Source organism: Nyctibius grandis, chromosome 7 (genome assembly GCF_013368605.1).
Source record: "Nyctibius grandis isolate bNycGra1 chromosome 7, bNycGra1.pri, whole genome shotgun sequence".
Lineage (NCBI taxonomy): Eukaryota > Metazoa > Chordata > Aves > Nyctibiiformes > Nyctibiidae > Nyctibius > Nyctibius grandis.
Genome location: NC_090664.1, coordinates 9,111,020 through 9,132,999, shown reverse-complemented (window position 1 = coordinate 9,132,999; position 21,980 = coordinate 9,111,020). Strand labels below are relative to the sequence as shown.

The 21,980-nt window shown below is 43.0% G+C and overlaps 2 protein-coding genes across 10 annotated transcripts in view; one reads left to right on the top strand and one right to left on the bottom strand.

Annotated features, from left to right (window-relative positions):
- FYCO1 (FYVE and coiled-coil domain autophagy adaptor 1) overlaps positions 1-21,980 on the top strand; it is a 57,509-nt gene that overhangs the window by 25,957 nt on the left and 9,572 nt on the right. For all 9 annotated transcript variants that reach the window (XM_068404795.1, XM_068404801.1, XM_068404797.1 and 6 more), the window contains 4 exons: positions 1,041-1,208; positions 1,639-1,788; positions 3,260-3,465; positions 3,797-3,941. In XM_068404795.1, the coding sequence (XP_068260896.1) occupies positions 1,041-1,208; positions 1,639-1,788; positions 3,260-3,465; positions 3,797-3,941 (669 nt within the window). The remainder of the gene's footprint in view (positions 1-1,040; positions 1,209-1,638; positions 1,789-3,259; positions 3,466-3,796; positions 3,942-21,980) is intronic.
- Positions 13,413-14,450, bottom strand: CXCR6 (C-X-C motif chemokine receptor 6). Its single transcript, XM_068404492.1, has one exon. It carries the CDS (start codon positions 14,448-14,450, stop codon positions 13,413-13,415), a length of 1,038 nt encoding a protein of 345 aa, XP_068260593.1.

Genomic DNA, 21,980 nt, shown 5'->3' with positions numbered 1-21,980 from the left:
AATGGAAAATTTGTGCTTTTTGATAGTTTATTTTTTCTCTCCTCTCCATGAAGTTTCAGGGAGTCAGTAAGAATTATTTGAATGGGACCACATCCTGCATGTCTTTGTCAGGTTTCTTATCAGTTTTAAGTATCTAACGTGGGCTGTGTTTCCAACGTCTGTAACGTGGGCCTTTGTGGTGCGGGTTATCTGACAGTCCGAAATAGATCTTCATGAGGCATGGACTCACGCAGAGTCTACTGGGCTAACCAAAGCCTATGTATTTTTACACTTTTGTGCTGATATCATCTGTCTGTGTGGGAAGACTGATGATTCTTGATCTGTGCTGAAGGTTGTCGTTAGAAAATCTAACTCCTCAAAATATTTTAATTCAGCTGAATTGACTGAGTGAGTTCAAACCAGCTCAGCCCTTCATGTTGTGTTGCTGTAGTGTTTTTGATCCATTGCTAGGATGCACAGTACTGAAATTACCGCATCATCAAGCCAAGACTTACATTCCTGGAAGCTTCCTGGGGACACTTCTTTTCACTGACTGTGCAGTGAACCGAGTTATCTTAACCTTTAGTTTTTGAATTGCATCCGTGTTAGAAGAATATAGTGAGAAACTGCTTTGCTTCCCTTTTGTGAACATGAAGTCTGTGGAGGAGTATGTGTTAAATGGCCCTTTTGTGTGCAGCCTGCAAATGCTGGGCAACCTGTGGCTATAGGACTTTCCCCGTTTAGCTCAGGTTGCAGCTGCTGATGATCTTAGCTTCCAAGGACACTAATTTTATTCCAAGTGTGGTAGCCATCATAAGCCTCGCTATAAGCAGGGCATCCAAGAAGCTGCTGATTGCTGACTGTGTTCACCAGATAACAGATCTGTGTGCACTTTCAGTGATACAGAAAGCTGGAGAGATTCGGTTAGCTATAAAAAATAGAGACACTGAGAACAATTTCACTGAAATTACCTTTTTATCAGGGTGGAGGACCCGTTTTTTCCACGGGGAAGACTTGAATAGACATGAGCTAACAACATTTCTTAATTACCTTTCTATCAGAATCCAAAAAGAAGCTGATGAAGCAAAAGAGAAGGTCCTGGATTACAGTGAGAAGCTCAGCAAGGTGGCAGCAGACAAAGATAGCAGCGACCAGAAGTTATTCGCTGAACTGGATGACCTGACAAGAACAAAACAGTTCCTTGAAGAACGTTTGATAGAACTTATCAGGTTGGCATCAAAACAAACAGCAAGCAGAAATTAAAATCCTAGCTTAAGATGTTAAGGGATACTGTCTAGGTGGTTCAGTCTTGTATTCCTGATTGAAGATGCAGGTAATGGCCAAGTTCATCAGCAGTTGAAATTTTGCATTTCTATAATGCAGTCAAAAATATAACACCCAATTTTATCTCCTACTTCATTTGCTGTCTGTTTTGCAAAAATATGTAGTTCTCTGCATGGAATGTATTTTTGTCCTGCCCTTCCCAACAGCTTTGGTGCGTTCCTTGATCTATCTTTATTTCTGAAAACTCCTCAGAAGTTACAGCAAAGCAATTTTTACTATGAAGCTTTTACCAGTATTCGAAGTGAGGTTGGTTGACAGTAAACCAGCACTGATAATTTCTATGTGTTTTTCTTTCTTTTAACTGTGTCTCTGCAGAGATAAGGATGCTTTGTGGCAAAAATCAAATGCTCTGGAGTTCCAGCAGAAGCTTAGTGCGGAGCAAAGGTGGCAGGGGGACACAGAGGTTAATCATTGTCTGGACTGCCAGAGAGAGTTCTCATGGATGGTGCGCCGACACCACTGCAGGTCGGTTTGTGGAACTCTGTTACACTGTTCAAAAGCAAAATTCAGTATGATCGTTTACATGGATGAAATACTTCTTAATGTTCACAGTTCATTGGTCAAAGTCATTGATACAGGACATTGTAGAGGCTGAAAGAACATATGAGCTCACAAGGGGATAAGAGACGTTAATGGAAAGGTCCCTTGACATGTATTAAGGCAAAGATCTGGATGCAACCCTGACTTGAGGAGTCTGTCAGTTTCTTGTTTCTGGAAACAAAGATAATCACACCCTACAGAGTGTGTTTCTTTGAAGGACTGTGTTTTTAATATATTTATTATGCACTGCTCTGTGCATGCTGTAAACAATATTCTCTAAGATGGTTTTGCTATTGTGATAGAAGTATTCCAGAACAAATCCAATATGCTGTGCAATTATAAATTTGGTTACTTACACTAGGTGTGTTCAGAGATAATTACCGATCGCAGAATAATCTGTTTAAAAAAGGTTAACATTAAATTATCTCCTGTACAGTTAGCCTGCTTGGAGTTATTAGTTACCCGATCTACATTTATTCAAATGTTTTTAAGTGGATACAGTTCAGGGTCTTAGTGATGTATTTGTTTTGGCTCTTTACTGTTCTTTATCTTCACGACCTGATTCATCATGTAAGGTGTGTAGTGCTGGGACTGTTTCAATTGCATATGAATGAACATTCGATAGGCGTTAATGAATAGTGAAGTCATTTCCAGTAACAACTTCCAAATTACTCATTTCTACTAAAATGTGTGAAACCTGCTCGTGTTTTCACCTACTGATGATTTAGATGATTATGAAAAACAAAAACACACGAATAACAGTCATCCCTGCTGGGTGCTTTTCTTCATGAAAATCTTAACATGTTCAATAAAGAGTAGTTGATAGGTTTAATACTGAGAGACTGCAGAGCAGAGAGGGCAGGAGGGGTGAATGTGCACATATGTGTACAATATTGTTTCTTCTTCCCTGTCTGAAGGAGAGAGGGGTGATACTAAGTCAAGACATATAGATGTGTTCTTACAGTCCTTACAATCTAATACAGTTTTGCTCTGACTGGGTATGAGATTTGGCCTTATTAAGTACATTTCCTTCGTATGTACTTAATATATATATTATTTATTTGTATTGCATATTTGTGGGTATTTAATTGTTTTATGTCTTTATATTTAAATGTGTATTTAGATTTTTTTTAGTATTTTTATGTTTTTTTCTGTTTTCCCTATTTATTAAGGCAGGAAAGTATGAATGTGAATTTCTGTCCTGTGTTTGTCAAGAAAATTTGCTTCACCTCAGAAAGCAGCACAGTCTGTATTATGAGTTCTGCCACAGATGTAGCATTCGGGCTTTTTCAGAGAAGATGATTATGACAAAGCCTCAGACCCCAGACTGTCACATAGATATGTTCTGCCTGTATGTGGTACTATTCTAACACCTTTGGTTTTAAATCATTTTTAGAATGTGTGGTCGCATTTTCTGCTACTACTGCTGCAACAACTACATGGTGACAAAGCCTGGTGGAAAAAAGGAGCGTTGCTGCAGAGCTTGCTTTAATAAGCCTAGAGTCATTGTGGATAGTACAGATGACTCTGGATCCAGTGCCAACCAGGAAGGATCACCAGCATCGTTGGAATCACCTGTGTCACCATCTGAGAGGGCTTTTGGTTAGTGTATTGTTTGCATGCTGTGGAGAAATAAGTAGCGTGCTTACACATTCTCCAAGAAACCACATGGTCACGTCCTGCTCCAAGGACCTGCATGTTCATGGAGTGTTTTCAGGGTGGGATTGGTCTCGTCTTTGATTGGTATTGACAGAAATTTGCATGTATATTAAATGAATGTCAGTCAGCCTGAGGTTTTCAGTTGGTTCTAATAGTTACCTAATGCTTCTGTAAAGGTAGAGGAATGGCCCGGTCTTCCCCCTTAAGGGTTTTGCTTGTTTATTTTCCAGACAACCAGCTAATAATGTTCTTTTCACGTCCTTTTATGGCACAGTTGCAAGTGAAGCCTCTAAACCACCAGATGATGCAGCATTTGATATAATCACTGATGAGGAGCTGTGCCAAGTACAGGAATCAGACTCTCTACACAATGAAAGTCAGATGGAGGGAGAGCCTCTGGATCAAAGCGTGACAGATCTGTGAGTAAACACTGCTTCATGGAGAGGGGACTTTTTTTGGTTTTTCTTTGGAGTGTTGGGGTTTTTTTTTTCATTCAGTGGGCATAGCCAACCTCTGCATAAAGAGAAGACACTTCTGTTCCCAGCCACATGTTCAGTAGACCAAAACAAAATAATTCTGGCCTATTTGCACAGTTAGCATCATATCTAGTGAATCCAAACAGCTCCATCTTCTCCCTCTGCCTGCCTCACCACAGCACAGAGAATTAGTCCCAGTTTTGTGCTGTCATCAGGCCAGCTGTCACCATTAAAATCAGGTTGCCGGCCACACTGGATCACTGGTCATTTGCACTTAACTTATAATAGGAGCTAAGCGATACTCTCTGTCAGACTCACCATTACTTAATATCAAGAGCACAAAGAGGTGAGGAAAACATAAGGAAAGGTGTACTCTTTTTTATGACAGGCTTCATTGAAATGAATGTGAAATAACTGGTCTGTGTCTGTAGGATTCCTTACTACTTTATAGAGAACACCTTACAGAAAAGAAAAAGAACAGGAATTGCATAGCTAAATCATAGAATCATAGAATGTTAGGGGTTGGAAGGGACCTCTGGAGATCATGGAGTCCAACCCCCCTGCCAGAGCAGGACCAGTCTAGGGCAGGTTACACAGGAATGCATCCAGACGGGTCTTGAAAGCCTCCAGAGAAGGAGACTCCACAACCTCTCTGGGGAGCCTGTTCCAGTGCTCTGTAACCCGTACAGTAAAGAAGTTCTTCCTCATGTTGAGGTTGAACTTCCTGTGCTCTAGCTTGCATCCATTGCCTTGTCCTATCTCAGGGCACAAGTGAAAAGAGGTTGCCCCTTTCCTCTTGACACCCAGCCCTCATATATTTATACATATTAATCAGATCCCCTCTCAGTCTTCTCTTCTCCAGACTAAAAAGCCCCAGGTCTCTCAACCTTTCCTCATAAGGCAGGTGTTCCAGTCCCTTAATCATCCTCGTAGCCCTCTGTTGGACTCTCTCCAGTAGATCTCTGTCCCTCTTGAACTGGGGAGCCCAGAACTGAATGCAATAGTCCAGATGAGGTCTTACCAGGGTAGAGTAGAGGGGGAGGAGGACCTCCCCCGATCTGCTGGACACACTCTTCTTAATGCACCCCAGGATACCATTGGCCTTCTTGGCCACAAGGGCACATTGCTGTCCTGTGGATAATTTGTTGTCCACCAGGACTGCAAATGTGGCACACGTTCTTTTTTTCTTAAGAAAATGAAAGTGAATGCAAATTTCAGTCATTTTTTTACATCTATTTCTACATGAATTAGCAATGAAGAGGATCTAAGGCCATCTTATCTGAGTACTTGGCTTGCAAACTATGTTGTAGTATTATAATTTAATGTATATCCATGTTCATAAAAATATTGTTTTACTATTGTTCAAATATTTTCCAAAAATTCTATTCTGTAAAATATATTATCTTTCAAAAACTTTTGTATATTTGAGAAGAAAAAAAAAAAAGATCAATTTCACCTAAATTCTGTACTTGTTTTGCTTCTGAGCAGAAAAATAAGCGTGATAAATCTGAATGCTAAACTGAAAATAGCCACAGAGTAACCAGCCTGCTGCTGAGAAAGCAGACCTACACTCTTTTGCCCTCAGCAGACCCATTTCCGGCACAAACCACAGTGACTTGCAGTTTGGGTAGAAGGCAGACTGTACAGACTTGTTTGTTTGGAAAAAAACCTTTTCAAAATTCTACATTTTTGTTTGTTGGTAAATAAGTTCTATATATTCAGCCTGTTTTCTATACTGTTGACACTGACAGTATATTCATGTTTATCACGCATTGGGCAGACATGAACAAACGGAGCTTTGCAATGCTCTTGTGAAGTTAGTATTGCCTTTTTTTTGCAAAGAGACAATTTGCAGTGGGGGATTTTTGTTTATTTGAAGAACAAAAAAAAAAGTGTAACATACTACTGCTATGAATTCATGCTGTCTGCAGAGGTGATATCACAGGTGAGTTAGCTCTGAAGAATACAACCAGGAGAAAAGAAATAAGTGTGTGACACCATTTTTTTCAGTTTGGGATTGGGCTAGATTCGTCTTGTCCCACAAAGTATTCAAGCTGGAAGGTAGGATTGCCACTAACGATGGAATGTTATTCTTGAAGGGCACATGTGCAACATCCTACTTGCACCATGTAAACTTGCACCATGTAAACTTTTAAAGGCTGTCCATCTCCCCTTGTTCACAGATTATAGGCAGGAAAGACAGGAAATAGTGTTTTATCCTCTGTTGCTCTTGATTCATTAGTGTTACGAGCCGGGGGAGAGTCCTACTGTGGTCATACTTGGAGCTGGAGACATACTTTGCAGAGAACACAGACCACACCTGCCCTTCCCCATGACATTTTTAACATTTAAAAGGTCTTACTAGCCTGAACGCTGGAGGAGAATGCAGGAAAATGGCCTCCTTACACTGTGGATGACTTGAGCATCTCGTGTTGATGTGTGGTTTTGTGTTATGGGAGAGATGCAGAAACTGATACATGAATCAGATGATGGTGTCACCTGCGGTACATGTTGAAGGAAAAAAGCAGAGCGCAGTGTTGATTATGACAGCGCAGAAGTTTTCTCACTTATTTCTGTGGTGAGGAGTATACGTGTACCCAAAGCCAGAGTGTAGCTTAGCACATGAGCAGATAATGCAGCATTTGATACCATGGATGTTTAAGGGTAAACATGCCAGAACCACTGTACTGAGTGTGAGCAAAGGTTCCGCTAACCCTCTGTCCTGTCTTTGACAGCAGCCCATAGCAGGTGTACTGACGATTTCCCAGTGTGTTTTCCCCCACCTTCCAGAGATCTGCAGTTCAGGGACTACTGGTTCCACTGCTGCAGATTTCTTGGCCATACCACCTTTCTTGGCAGACCATCTTGACTTCATATAGACCTTTGATCTCTTTTTTTGAAAGTGTCCAGCTAAATGTGGCCTGATTCCTATGTGAAGACTTCAGGTAGTCTTGGAGTATGAATAATAGTCCACTGGCATCCCAATAATGTTCTCTCTGCATGAAATTGAATATATGGGGTAGAATTTGCTTTGATATTGTGCCTGGGGAAGACAGAAAGGATCCAAGGTTGTGCTTGCTAGATGCATGTCTGAGGAGTGCATACAAATAAGCAAGTTTTCTGGTCAGACTTATTTATTGAGGTTCTGCTGAAAAAAGTCCAAGCTATTTGTTTTTTGCCAAAGATTTGAACTAATTAGTGCAGTTCTAAAAGGGAGGGAGACGAGCAGCCAAGAAAGGGAAGAGAAGGGAGGCTGGCTGGTCCGAATAGACAGAGAAGATCTACAGTAGACATGCTACGTTGACAGAGTTTCTTACGGCCTTACTCTGTCTCAGTGTTGGATGAGGTTTTCACATTGGCCTTACCTTATTCTGGGTGTGAGTCCTTGCTGGACTGGAAATGGGAGCTGGTGCTCAAAGCAGTGAATTGTCTTGAAGGACATTTTCTTTTCTAGTTGTCCCTTTTGGTGTCTACTGTACTGTTACTCTATTTTTCACTTGTTCTCTTTACTTAACCCTGCCCCTGTAGTTCTTTCCTTGAAGTTACATGAAATAATTACAACAGCATTACTTCATAACAGCAGATTTTGAGAGACTACCTTTATTGGTACAAGTTGGTTCAAAACCAAATAAAAATCATCTTGGTCATGAGCTGCACAGGTGTGTGGCAAGGTAAGATAGACGCTGTACCAGCATAACTCTGGCCTTGAAGCAGCTCTTTTCTTATGGTTAGGATTAAGCAGCCGTTACTTCATGCTTTCAGGTCTGTTATGTGAGTTTGGAGAAACGTGATTGAAATCTTAATGTGAGAAGAAGAGATAAGTTGTGCAATTGGCAGTACATCCAGCTTCTTCAAGGCTCATGGGTTCTCTTTTGAAGTGTTGTATTTTTAAACACTTTTATTTCTAGACCATTCACATTTGCAGATTGTGTTCTAAAACAAAGGTCAGGATATTGCATAGCACTGGGTCAAAGTCCCCAGGGTAAACCAGTGCACTGTATTTCCATTTTAACATATCGTAGAAATTACATACCTGCAATAAATGTTGCAGCAGCAGAATCAAGATCATAGATGGCAGAAGTGAAAAAAAAAAAATTTAAAAAAAGGAAATAAAAAAAATTACCGCTACCCTGGTACAAAGACAAAGAGTTTATTCACACCTTGGTACTGCTTTTGGTAGAAAGGACATCTCAGCCTGTCTGCATGTCTGCACTGTGGTTGCTTTGTTTTGGATTCTTTTTTTCTTAACGACTCATAACACTCCTGACCTAATTACAGCTCACGTGGCCAGGCAGGGTGCCAGCATAGCCAAAAGGGAGAACTGCAGGTGGTCTGAAGCATTCCCTGCCCTGCACAGAACTAGCCAGGGAGAGGAGTGGGGACAGGAGCACCCCTCACCACCCTCTGCTGGTAACGCCTGCCTTGCAGCTATGTGTTGGGATAGCAGGTTTACTTGGCACACAGATGTGAAAGCACAGCAAGTTCCTTCCTAGTCTTGTTTTTCAGGATTTTGCACCATTTCACTATAGGAGAAACAAGAGAGATTGTGTAGTAAGGAAAGGATTGCCTAAGCAGCTCTTTTCTAAGGTGAAAAAGGTGACGTGGACACAACGGTGCTGGTAAGGGTCAGGTACCACCGAGCTGCAGTGATCTGGTAGGAAGGACGGAGTGTTAATGGGGTAAAAAGGAACATCCAGAGTAAGCGTGGTTATTGCATGAATGGCTTGAAACAGGTTAAAACCGGTATTTCAAAGCTGTAATGCAAAGGGCTTTCAGCCTTTGGGCTGGACCCAACCCTGCCTTCATCACAGGCAGCCCACAGATGCATAAAGCCCTCCCTCTGCTCCCTTCCAACATCCCTTCTTTCTTTTCCCTATTCCAGTCTCCACCCCTGTTCTGCTACTCTCTGCAAGAGCTTTTGCATACTTTCTGCCCTAGCCCACACTGCCCCCTGCAACCTTTTTACCTCCCACTGGGAAGCGAAAAGGCCAGGGGTGGAAAGGAGAGACTATGGGAACAAGGAAGAACAACTAAAGAATCTACAGTTGTGTGGCAAGGGGACCAGGGTGCCAAAGGCATGCCAGGAAAAACAGACTGGAAAGATGTCATGATGCAAAGAATGTGTGGGAATTAGGGTGTGAGCATTCGCATCTAAGGAAACATTGCTTAGTGTTAGAGCCCATATGTGGTATGGTACCTCTTGCATTGACAGGGGGCCTAGTCATCTGGCAACATGAGCTCTGTTATCAGAGGTGAGATACAAAGATCACAGAATCACAGAATCAACCAGGTTGGAAGAGACCTCAGGGATCATCGAGTCCAACCGTTGCCCTTACACCACCCTGTCAACTAGACCATGGCACTAAGTGCCATGTCCAGTCTTTTCTTAAACACATCCAGAGATGGTGACTCCACCACCTCCCTGGGCAGCCCATTCCAATGTCTAATAACCCTTTCTGAAAAGAAATTCTTCCTAATGTCCAACCTGAACCTCCCCTGGAGAAGCTTGAGGCTGTGTCCTCTTGTCCTGTCGCTAGTTGCTCGGGAGAAGAGGCCAACTCCCACTTCACTACAACCTCCCTTCAGGTAGTTGTAGACTGCAATAAGGTCACCTCTGAGCCTCCCCTTCTCCAGGCTAAACAACGCCAGCTCCCTCAGCCGTTCCTCATAGGACAGACCCTCCAGACCCTTCACCAGCTTGGTCTCCTTCCTCTGGACTTGCTCCAACACCTCAACATCTTTCTTGAAGTGCGGGGCCCAGAACTGGACACAGTATTCAAGGTGCAGCCTCACCAGTGCTGAGTACAGAGGGACAATCACTTCCCTAGACTGGCTGGCTACACTATTCTGAACATAGGCCAGGATGCCATTGGCCTTCTTGGCCACCTGGGCACACTGCTGGCTCATGTTTAGCCGGCTGTCGATCAGCACCCCCAGGTCTCTTTCCACCGGGCCACTCTCTAACCACTCTTCCCCCAGCCTGTAGCGCTGCATGGGGTTGTTGTGGCCGAAGTGTAAGACCCGGCACTTGTTCTTGTTGAACCTCATGCCGTTGGTCTCGGCCCATCTATCTAACCTGTCCAGATCCCTCTGTAGGGCCTTCCTACCCTCCAGCAGATCGACACTCCCACCCAGCTTGGTGTCATCTGCAAATTTGCTGAAGGTGCACTCAACCCCTATGTCTAGATCATCTATAAAGATATTGAACAGCACCGGCCCTAGAACTGAGCCCTGGGGAACACCGCTAGTGACCGGCCGCCAGTTGGACTTTGCCCCATTCACCACCACTCTCTGGGCTCGGCCATCCAGCCAGTTTTTAACCCATTTAAGAGTCCACCCATCCAGGCCCCGGGCAGCCAGTTTGTCTAGGAGGATGCTGTGGGAGACAGTGTCGAATGCCTTACTGAAGTCTAGATAGACTACATCCACAGCCCTGCCCTCATCTACTAAGCGGGTCACTTGGTCATAGAAGGAGACCAGGTTGGTCAAGCAGGACCTACCTTTCATGAATCCATGTTGGCTGGCCCCGATGCCCCGATTGTCCTGCATGTGTCGTGTAATGGCACTCAGGATGATCTGTTCCATCACCTTGCCTGGCACCAAGGTCAGGCTGACAGGCCTATAGTTTTCCAGATCGTCCTTCCGGCCCTTCTTGTAGATGGGCGTTACATTTGCTAATTTCCAGTCAGCTGGAACTTCTCCAGTTAACCAGGATCTGCCGGTAGATAATAGAGGTGGTTTGGCAAGTTCATTTGCCAGTTCCTTCATTACTCTGGGGTGAATCCCATCTGGGCCCATAGCCTTTTGGGTGTCCAACTGGCACAGCAGGTCACTAACCGTCTCCTCCTGGATTACGGGAGGTTCACACAGCCCCCCGTCCCTAACTTCAGGCTCTGGGGGCCGAGTCTCCTGAGGACAACCGGTCTTGACATTAAAGACCGAGGCAAAGAAGGCATTGAGCACCTCTGCCTTTTCCTCATCCCCTGACACTACACTACCCTCCTCATTCAGCAAGTGGTGGAGGCTCTCCTTGACCCTCCTTTTGCTGTTGATGTATTTGTAAAAGCTTTTTTTGTTATCTTTGACTGTAGCAGCCAAATCAAGCTCTAATTGAGCTTTGGCCCTTCTAATCTTCTCCCTACACGACCTGGCCATGTCCCTATAGACCTCCCAAGTTACCCGACCCTTCTTCCAGAGCAAGTAGGTTCTCTTTTTTTCCTTAAGTTCTAGCCTAAGTTCTCTGTTTAACCAGGCTGGTCTTTTTCCCCGACGGCTTGTCCTCCTACAGACTGGGACAGCCTGCTCCTGAATATTTAGCAATTCCCTTTTGAAGCATGTCCAGCCTTCCTGGACTCCTTTGCCCTTCAGGACCGACTCCCAAGGGACTCGGTCCACCAGCCTCTTAAACAGGCTAAAGTCAGCCCGCCGGAAATCTAAGGCAGAAGTTCTACTCTTGCCCCTCCTTACTTCCCCCACTATCGAAAACTCTAACATTTCGTGGTCGCTACTCCCAAGACGGCCACCGACCCTCACATCTCCCACTAGTCCTTCTCTGTTCACAAACAACAGGTCAAGCAGGGCCCCTCTTCTAGTGGGCTCATTTACCACTTGCATGAGGAAGTTGTCCTCCACACATTCGAGGAATCTCCTAGATTGCTTCCTCTCTGCCATGTTGTATTTCCAGCAGACATCCGGCAAGTTGAAGTTGCCCATGAGTACAAGGGCCGGTGACCGGGCGGCTTCTGACAGCCGCTTGTAAAACGCCTCGTCCGCCTGCTCATCCTGGTTGTGTGGTCTATAACAGACTCCCACCGTAATGTCCGCCCTGCCGACCTTCCCCCTGATCTTCACCCATAAACATTCAACCTTGTCATCCTCACCATCTTCCTCAATTTCGACACAGTCCAAGCACTCCCTAACATACAGCGCTACCCCACCGCCTCTCCTGCTTCGCCTGTCCCTCTTAAAGAGCCTATAGCCATCCATAGCAGCACTCCAGTCATGAGAGTCATCCCACCATGTTTCTGTGATGGCAACCACATCATAACCTTCCTGCTGTACAGTGGCTTCTAGCTCTTCCTGTTTGTTGCCCATACTGCGTGCATTGGTGTAAACACACTTCAGCTGGGCTAGCGGCCTTGCCCCTGACGCAGGCCTGTCGCCCCTAGGTTCATTTGTGGCTGCCCTGGTCTTATCCCTCTCCCCCATCGAACCTAGTTTAAAGACCTCTTGATCAGCCCTGCCAACTTCTGGGCCATAACCCTTTTCCCCTTCTGATTCAGCTGTTCCCCATCCGGCATAAGCAGGCCTGGTGCCATGAAAGCCGCCCCGTGGTCAACGAACCCAAAATCCCACCTACAGCACCAGTCTCTTAGCCACATATTAATCTGTTGTACTTTCATAGTCTTTTCCCTATTTTCACCAAACACCGAAGGAGTTGAAGAGAATATCATCTGCGCACCTACCCCCTTTACCAAACGCCCCAGGGCCCTGAAGTCCCTTTTGATAGCCCTGGGACTTCTCTCTTCAATCTCGTCCCTACCCACCTGGAATGCTAATAGTGGGTAGTAGTCAGAGGGCCTCACCAGTTGAGGAATCCTCCTGGCAACATCCCTTACCCGAGCCCCAGGGAGGTAGCAGACTTCCCTGTGAGTCGGGTCTGGCCTGCATATGGGGCCCTCCGTTCCCCTTAGCAGGGAGTCGCCTATAACAATTACTTTTCTTTTTTCCTTTTTGGAGCTGGTTGCAACCCTCTTATTCGGTTGCTTAATAAAGATGTTTATGGGCAATTCAGGCCATGAACCTGATATTAGATGGAAGGCAGATGAAAATGCTGGTTTATTACAGAAATTTTACGTGAATGCTAAAGGAGTGTGTGTGGAGACCTTCTCCCAAATGGAAAAATATAAAAAACCCACAAAAAAAGCTGACCACACATGAAACCGGGCATGAAGATTGAAATGTATATGTTTTTAATGCAGGAATTCTCATTAAATTAATGAGCTGAACTAAAATCTGTAATATCTTTGAAACAAAACTCATGAATTATTTTGTTAACAAATACCTTTCATGGAAAACCAGCAGGCCAGAGGTTTGGTGAATGTCTCCAGCCCCTCTGGAGTCATGAAGTCCAAGTTAGCTTTATGTCATGAAGAATGACATTTTATCTCATTGTTTCTTATACCTTTTGAAGATCTTCTGCACAAATAACTCAGTTACCAGCTTAGTCTTAGGATCAGCTCTGACCAGGAAAAGCAGGAAATGCTGAAGTATCATGATTAAGATAGGATGGCCTAAAGCTTATCACAGTGTCTTTACTAATGGGGTTATATTTCATCTTTCATGCAGGCTACCTATCTCAGTATTTAAAAAAAAAGAGAAGCTGTAAATAGTTGCCAGATTCTCTAGGCAGTTCTACAGCGGGTACATGCTTGTTGCATCTGCATTATTTGAGACAGTAAAAGTTTTGGAGACTTCGTCTTCAGTTGTTTGCCACTGTTTAGCCGTAGCTTGCCGTTCGAAGCATCTTAGGTTTTTAATAATTTTCTGTAAGTTCCTTCTGAATTTCATTCCCATGAAGAAATACAGAACAGGATTAAGACAGCCATGGAAATAAGCAAGAGCTTCTGTTATGATGATTGCATATTCAAAGCTGCTGTTCAAGTTAAAGCTCCAGTCTATGATCTTTGTCAGTCTCAAGAAAGTATAGGGTGACTGAGTAAGAATAAATATGGCAACTACAGAAAATATTCTTTTTAGGGATTTGTTCTTTTGAAAACTCCTGGCATGCAGTAAGGTTCTAATAATTAGCGAGTAGCAGATGATCATGGCTAGCATGGGAATAAAATAGCCGAGGGTCACTTGGATCACTTCAAGAACCAGTTCTGTGCGATGGTTTGGATATTCTTCCTGACATATTGCCTTATCAATACTAAACACCTTACTAAAAATGAACTGTGGTGTGGCAAATGCTAGTGAGATCACCCAGATCAAGACACAGATTAATTTGCCCCATATCATTCGTTTGGTTTGACACATATGTGCTTTGGTGGCAAAAGTAATAGCAATGAGCCGGTCAAAGGTGATAGACGTTAGAGTTAACATTGAAGTGTACAAGTTCAGAGTATACAAGCCCCGTATAATACGACACACTGCGTTGCCAAAAGTCCACTCCTGAGCAGCAGAATATGCCCAGAATGGCAGAGTCCAAAGGAAGACCCAGTCAGCTATAGCCAAGTTGAGCAAAAATATATCTGTCAACATCTTCAGTTTTTCATAGAAAACTAGTATGACAAAGACTAGCGCGTTTCCTGCTAGCCCAAAGATGAAAACAGCCGAGTACATACAGGGCAGGAAGACTCTTGTAAATGCGTGAAAATTCTCACTTCCATTTTCGTTGGGATCAGTGATGGAGAAGTTATAATAGAAGTCTGCAGCATCTGCAGTTGCCATGTTGCCTTCTTTTCCAAGGCAGCCTGTAAGGAGACATATTGAGATTTTTTTACTCAGCGAATAATTAAATCCTAATGCATCCAGGAGACAGACAAAATCCTAAGTGCTAACAGATAAGAGCTGTAGTAAAACACCCATGACAGACAAAAGCAAATATATTTATTTGCTGAAGACCTAAACACAACAGCTGGTGGATTTAAACACATCTTACTAGACTTATACTGACAGTGACTCAAAAGATAAACAAGACAATTACAAAGAAGCTTCTGAAAACAGAATATGGATTAAGCTTTCAAATACATCAGTGGTTTAGTGTTTGAATCAAGAGTTTCTGGGGAAACCCGTGAGAGAAACAGACTTCATTTTGCCAAATTCAGCCTGTAGGCTCAGGTTGTAGACTCTAAGTGTCAGAGTCGTTTGGCTTGGGTTGGACCTGTCTCGAAAAGTGGGCTTTGAGTCTCAGTAAGCGAGCGCTTCAGAGCTTGTGGTTCAGCCTTATCTTGTTGTTTAGATGTTAGTCACATCATCAGATGGCAGCACTTCTTCCTTTCCCCTTCTCAAGTGACTTACTGGAAACATGGAGGATTTTCATCAATGTCTCTTCCCTGTTTGATTTTAGTTGACCTGGTTCAAATATTTTTATTTCTGTCAGAGGAGTGACCACTTCTCTGTCAACTCCCCCTCCCTCACACCCCCTCTCGAGAGTTGATGCGGTATCGCAGTGTCAGCTCTCCAAGGCAAGGGTCTGTTTTCTGCCAGAGCTTTTGCCAGCAACAGCCAGAACAGTGACAACCAAATTTGCAAGCTGTTTACCTTGTAAATAAAATGTTCTGTGAGACAAGTTAATGGGGTTTTCGAAGATTTAGCCTAAGGTTAAATGTCTCTCTCTTGAGCTACAGAGAACGTGTTTCTGTGAGACTAATCCTACTACAAGATATTACTCAGCATAAGATTAGCAGAATTTGCCTCTGAATCATTTAGGTTGGCTGAAAGGCCTCGCCTGTGTGAGTTATAACATGCAGCAGGTTGAACGTTACCCGAAAAAGTAGTTTCTGTGGGGCCAAGAAGCAGAGCCAGAGCAGTCTGTTAGTCACCAGAGAAGTACTATAAAACTGCGTGCCCCTTCAAAAAGTTACTGGCTCTTTATAAAATATTTTACTTTTCAATTGAGATGGAGGCCAAGCACGGGATGAAGATAACCAGCAAAAGTAAGTCAGGCTTAACAACATCAAGGCAAAATATACTGAAACGAATGGAAGCACTGTGTTTTATTTTACGTACTCTTTGCAACAGCTGACGTTTCTTGTCTCTGTCTTGTAAACGAAAGGTGTTTTCCGCTAAGCTGAAACGAAGTTATTACCAGGTACTGAGTTACGTAGTTTGACAACATAACATTACATTAGTAGCTTTACTAAAATAGTACAGTTCTTTCCGCTGCCCAGGCTTACTGGAAATTAGCCTTTAGGAGAATCTTACTGACTCTTTTAAAAGAATAATTTTTAATACCCACTTTTAATCCATAATAGCTTTTGCCGTAATAAGATAACAGCATTCACTCTCTGGACAGACCAAAATATTTAAAATTTTAACAAACTTTTTTCCTATTACATTAATGTTCTTCACAGGAATTTTCAAATTCAGGCAGTAATACCCTAATTTGGTTTTGGTGAAAGCAGATGGGAGTTTTGCTATGGATTTCATATGGAAGCCAGGCTAGGATAATTGTTGAACACCAGCTGTGAAGAATTTTCTTATATACAAATAGTAGGCACTGGCTTCTGATATTCTTGTCTCCCCCACATGCTGACATGAGCAGATCTGCATATCGATGGAGAACAGGATGCTGTAGAAGAGATCTTTCTAAGTTAAAAATGTTTTTTAACATGTCATGTGCTTTACATTTCTCAGTTAGCTGGGCTCCTAAACTCTGAATTTACGGATTGTATTTTAAGAAAGAGATGAGGGGACTGACACTGTCAAACAGATAGCAAAGGATTAATGGGAGTCCTTGAAACTGACCTTTCAACTGATGTTCTAGAAATTTATTTTCATGTTACAGTCTTGTGATCTTAAAGGCCTTAAGTTTTTTTTCTTTCTCCTATCGGAATATAGCCATTTAAGTTTGTTCTTGATTTGAGAGCAGGAGAAATGAGTCTTAAATGCCTGACTGATTACCAGCTTCTCTGAAAAAAAAAAAAAAAGTCCTACATGCATAAAAATAGGTTCACCTTGCAGAACTGTATAGTCATTTTTGAGGCAGAGTCAGGTGTGGAAATTTCTAGCACAAATCTTTTTTTTTTCTTTTTTCTTTTTTATGCTGGAGAGCAGTAAGGAACTGAGAAAGAGCTACTAAAGCTGAAAATTTCTTAATCTCAGTTGTGTTCCAGACAAGCTGAAGTTACAGCTCCGAGTCATTCAAGAAGGCTCTCTTAAAGGCTGATCCTGTATTATAAGGCTGAACAGTTTCTGGATCAGCTGTCTACCTCTGCCATGTATTTTCAATCCTTGCTACTGAAAATGTGCTGCAAGTGTGTATAATCTGGTACGGAAGTTAAAAACATGAGGGGAGATCCTTATCTTCTGCAGACCAGCCTTTCCCGTCCACTAAAGTACAGACCAGTAGGCTTTTTCCTTTTTTTTTTTTATTCCCCCGTCAGCAGATGGTAAATTTTAAGAGAAGGCAAGTCTAGCAATTTCCTTTAAAAAGGTTTTCATTTATTCATGGTGCATTATTATTATATTACCTGATATTTTTCTAGCAAGAAGCTCTTAAAGTATCCTGCTTGTTACTCACACACCTAAAGTAGAATCTACGTTGTATGTTGTCTCAAACTTCAGAGTTGTTATACCTTGTCAGACTGTTCATGGAGTTATTCCAGCTTTCCTCAAAGGAAAGAACAGTAGTAATCTTTCTACCTGAAGTGAGATAGCGGGGAAGCATTTTGTTAGGTAGAGAGGAAGGGAGGAGGAAGAAGATTCCCTGGTCAGGAGGACAGCAAGCAGGATGGGTTTATTTACAGGGAAGTGTTGTTAGTTTGTATGGACTGAGTCTAGGTTCTAAAAAGATTTAGAAGTTTAATAGAAGCTTAAATTGGAGAGGAGAAACATCACAGGTAGAAAAGTGAGCTAAAGAGACATGCAGTGTCCAGTGAGTTAATACAGGATTTGCTTTGAGGTCTGGTTCTGTTACAATTAACTCTCGAATTGGTGAAATGGAAATGCAAGCAAGTAATGGAGAGTCAGAACATGCTATTCTGGTTTGCCCCAGCACAGATAGATAGTTCTCCTTCTGTCACCAGAAGAAGGCTGCTTATCATTTTCACCACTCTTGGAACTGGGCATCCCAGGAGCTGGTAGTCTCAGTGTTACAGGGTTTTTTCCCCATTTGGTCTCCATGGTCTAATTTCTGTTGTGCTGATCAGCTCTCCTGCTTTAGTAGCTGCACCTGAAAAGCACGGTGTAAAAAGCAGTAATAATGATCTTGCCAGTTGTTCATTTCTGTTGTGTCAGAGTTCCAAACAGAAAATTCAATATAGATCACTCTTTTTAAAATAAATCTAAATAAAAAGTAATTTTAGCATGTAATAATAAACAGCATAATTTGCCATCATAATAAAGGCAGACTATAAATAGAGAAATGCTAAATAATGCTCATCAGCATCACATGATGTGCCTTGCTTAGAAATGAACGAACTTCATTACAAAAGGGTTTTGAGATTGTAATCAGAAAAGGTGAAGTTATATATGTATTTGTTGGAAGAGATGAGAGGTTTCAAGCACATAACAGTTGGAAAAACAGATTCTGGAGCATAAATGGAAAGGAGATAATTAACATACACTCACTGAGTTCCAGATATCCAAACAATTTGTCTAAAGGCCTTTTTCAAAAACTACCAAGCCTAAACCAAAGAGCTACTGCAATAGCAAGGCATCAGAAAAGATTTAGTAACAAAACTAGAATGCAAAATCAGTATCTTCAACAGTCTGAATAAAAACCCACCCTTTCTGTTAAATTTTTGCATATCAGGAGGAGTGTATCTGTGATACTAACAAAATCTTTTAAGTTTGAATATTTCTAAGTATTAAAGCTTTTGTTTGTTTGTTTGTTTGTTTTTAAACTGTCTACCTATTCACCTGAAGTCAAGAGAATATTCACTTACTAGACGATGTCACATCTCAGGGGAATGCAGTCATCTTATCTTTCAAAGGAAATGTGAAAGCAGCAGTTTGCTTGATTTATCAGTGCTGAAGCCTGTGCTGCTGCCTCACAGCTTTCGTAGCTGTTGTTGACCAAAGCAACGGGATGTGAAGTTACTCCTTTGTTTTGATTCTTGAGTGATACTAGTGCAGATACGATAGTATGAACAAGCTGTGTTTTTAGGATCCAGTTCGAATTCACACATGTGGCCATTTGTCTGAAATGTCCAGAATCAAATTGGTTTTTCAAAAATTGTTTCATAAACTATGTTTCCATAAAATATTTTTGATGGCCTGCTCAAAGAAGCCCTCTCCAACATAGGAATGGTGAGGGCTGCTGCTCTGTGTGTCTGCGTACATGTAGCTCTGTAAGACTGGGTGGCCGTCCTTGGTTTGCCTGTGGTATACCTATTCTAGCATGACTGAATATCACTGTAACCTAGGAACTGTGGTAAAAATAGAGGTGGGCTGTGTGAGTTTATCTTGGGGAGAGGCTGAGAGACTAGCTGTTACTCCTGGACAGGTCAATCTGAAGAGGTTTAATTGTATAGTTGTGAAGAAACTGCACCGACTGCAGGGAACCTGCAGGCTCGAGGATGGAGCAGCCTCTGCCGTGGTAGAGGCTGGGCACTGAGGGCTGGCCAGCAGCTCTGCTGAAAGGGCCTGGGGCTCCTGGTGGATAGTGGTGTAAACCCAAGCGAGAAACTGCCTCTTCTATACCTCTCCTATAATTCTGCTTCAGTTTCCCTATAATAAGCTCTGAAGAACTGTGCAAGGAGATAATTCAAAGGTATCTGAGAAAAAAACGTCTCGTTTGGGGGAGCAAATACCTCACAACTGAAGATACCTCTGTGGGGTTACCCATAGAGCTGTCTGTAACCTTGGTGACCTACAGACTGTGCAGTATTTAGTATCTTTGGGGCAGCAGCTTGCCCATATTTCTCGTGTTGATTCTGATAGTCGTCCGTTTGCTGCCTCCTGCTGGGGAGGGGACTTGAAAGCACCATGGTAATCCCAAATGGCTTATTTTGAAACCTGTTACCTGAACCTCTTGCAGATGAAGTATTTGACTGACAACTGAAAGCTATGATCATCTCAGAGCCTTTGCCAAACCTCTTCCATATCACAGTTCTAAAAAAATCTCAAAAGATTTTGCATGTTGTCGCTTGGAGCACAGAAATATCCCTTTGTCATGATTGTTTCCCTAACTTGCCTTCTCTGTGTGTACCAGTTGCCTCTGGTCTTACAGATAGAGTGTAACCAGTTTTAAGGCAGAGGAGTCCTTTTCGGTTTTGAGGTTTTTTTCATACAGGATGCGCATAGTGGCTGGGATTTCCTGTGTACCAATATGCGGGTCACCCACAACACATAGTGGTGGATCTTCATCTATTTCTTTTTATTAGCTGTCTGCGTGATGTTTTCCCATGCCTACATATATCAGGGTTCTCCCATGACCCTTCCATCCCCCTCCTACCCACACATACTCCTTCATGCAAGGTACTCTCTTGTACCCTGTTAAAAACCCAGTGAGCTCTGTATCCCCCATGCTCCATCCCAAATCATGCCTTTCTTTATTGCCCATGCCAAGGGCTGTCTGTGCATCCTTTCTTCTGATCCTTTACCACTCTCTTTCTTTTTTTCTTGGCTGGAGGGTAAGGCTGATAACTAAGTTAGGGTGCCTGGGATGGGTCTGACCTGCTAGGTAACAGCAGGCCCAGGGAATCTTTGGTGCACTTCAGCATAACACCTTCAATTGTTTCTTGGCATTAGAGACACTTGCAGAGGTGCTTGCTGGGCTAAGCAGCTGTAAGGGGCCCTGTACAGCCTCCACTCTCCATTTCAGGTTTCTGGCTTTCACACAATTCAGTCAGGTTCTGGCCCTGGATGACTGAAGTTCTGTCCAGAAATCATTGCACTGCTGACAGGCAGATGGCTTAGGGGATTTCCCTGCTCAGCCACATGAAGCTGACACCTCAGACGTGTAGCTACAGCTGCCAGAGCTCAGGTGTTTACGAAAACAGAAAATTGTCAAGGGCAGAGTTGAATCAGCTTTCTTCAGGTTTTAATTCTGTAAGAGACTTCTTCTTTCACAGAATCACAGAATGTTAGGGATTGGAAGGGACCTCGAAAGATCATCTAGTCCAATCCCCCTGCCGGAGCAGGATTACCTAGATCACATCACACAGGAACGCGTCCAGGCGGGTTTTGAATGTCTCCAGAGAAGGAGACTCCACAACCTCTCTGGGCAGCCTGTTCCAGTGTTCAGTTACCCTCACTGTAAAGAAGTTTTTCCTCATATTTATGTGGAACCTCCTGTGTTCCAGCTTGCACCCATTGCCCCTTGTCCTGTCAAGGGATGTCACTGAGAAGAGCCTGGCTCCATCCTCTTGACACTTGCCCTTTACATATTTATAAACATTAATGAGGTCACCCCTCAGTCTCCTCTTCTCCAAGCTAAAGAGACCCAGCTTCCTCAGCCTCTCCTCAAAAGGGAGATGTTCCACTCCCTTAATCATCTTATTTCTAACTTCCAAAACTGTTCATTATGTTGGTCACAGTATTTTTCGTATCATTTGTAAGAAATGCTTTCCATATATAAGAACAGGCACACTGGACCAGACAATCCAGCTGAGGGACAGGGACCAACAGCAGATGCCTGAGGAAGAGCATAAGAACAGAACAATCATGAAGTAATACTTTTTCAAAATGCTTCACCAGCCTCTTGACAATCTGTCTCAAGGATTTGCTGAACCAGAGCTGTTCCCTTCTTGCTGTAGTGTCTTTTCCATGCTTCAGGTCTTCCTGCATTTCAGCCCCACTTCATTTCACTTTTAAAAGAAAAGAAGAAAAACAGTCTGGGTTTTAATAGATCCACCAGTGCGTCCATATTCATAAGCTGGGGACCTGGCAAGATGCAGGCCTATCCTTAATGCTGCCACCTAGTGTGAATAGGTCATGCAAGAATAAATTCTCCTGGCAGGGGGACAAGAGCTCCAGTTATTTCATGAGACTGTGTTTCTTGTATTTTCCACACAGGCTACCAGACCTCAGTTTAGACTGTTGGACTCAATTGGATATCATAGAGAGAAGGAGGATTTGCTTTGTGGTTGTAATGCAGTCAAAACAGTAAATTCTTCCTGTTTCCAACCAATAGTGTCACCCCACTAAACTCCCATGTGGTTGCGTGTGCTGACAAAGTATATTCAGATGCTGCTAATGACCAGCTGAAGATGCTGTTATCTGAAGATGTTTTCTCCTGCTCTTCTACTCAGCAGTGCTGCTTGTGGAGCAAAGTCCCGTAGGATTTAAAAGGAAATGCTAAACTGTGCATTG

Bases quoted from the DNA above. Each gene is read 5' to 3' on its own strand.
- CXCR6 (XM_068404492.1), bottom strand. From the start codon at position 14,450: ATGGCAACTGCAGATGCTGCAGACTTCTATTATAACTTCTCCATCACT.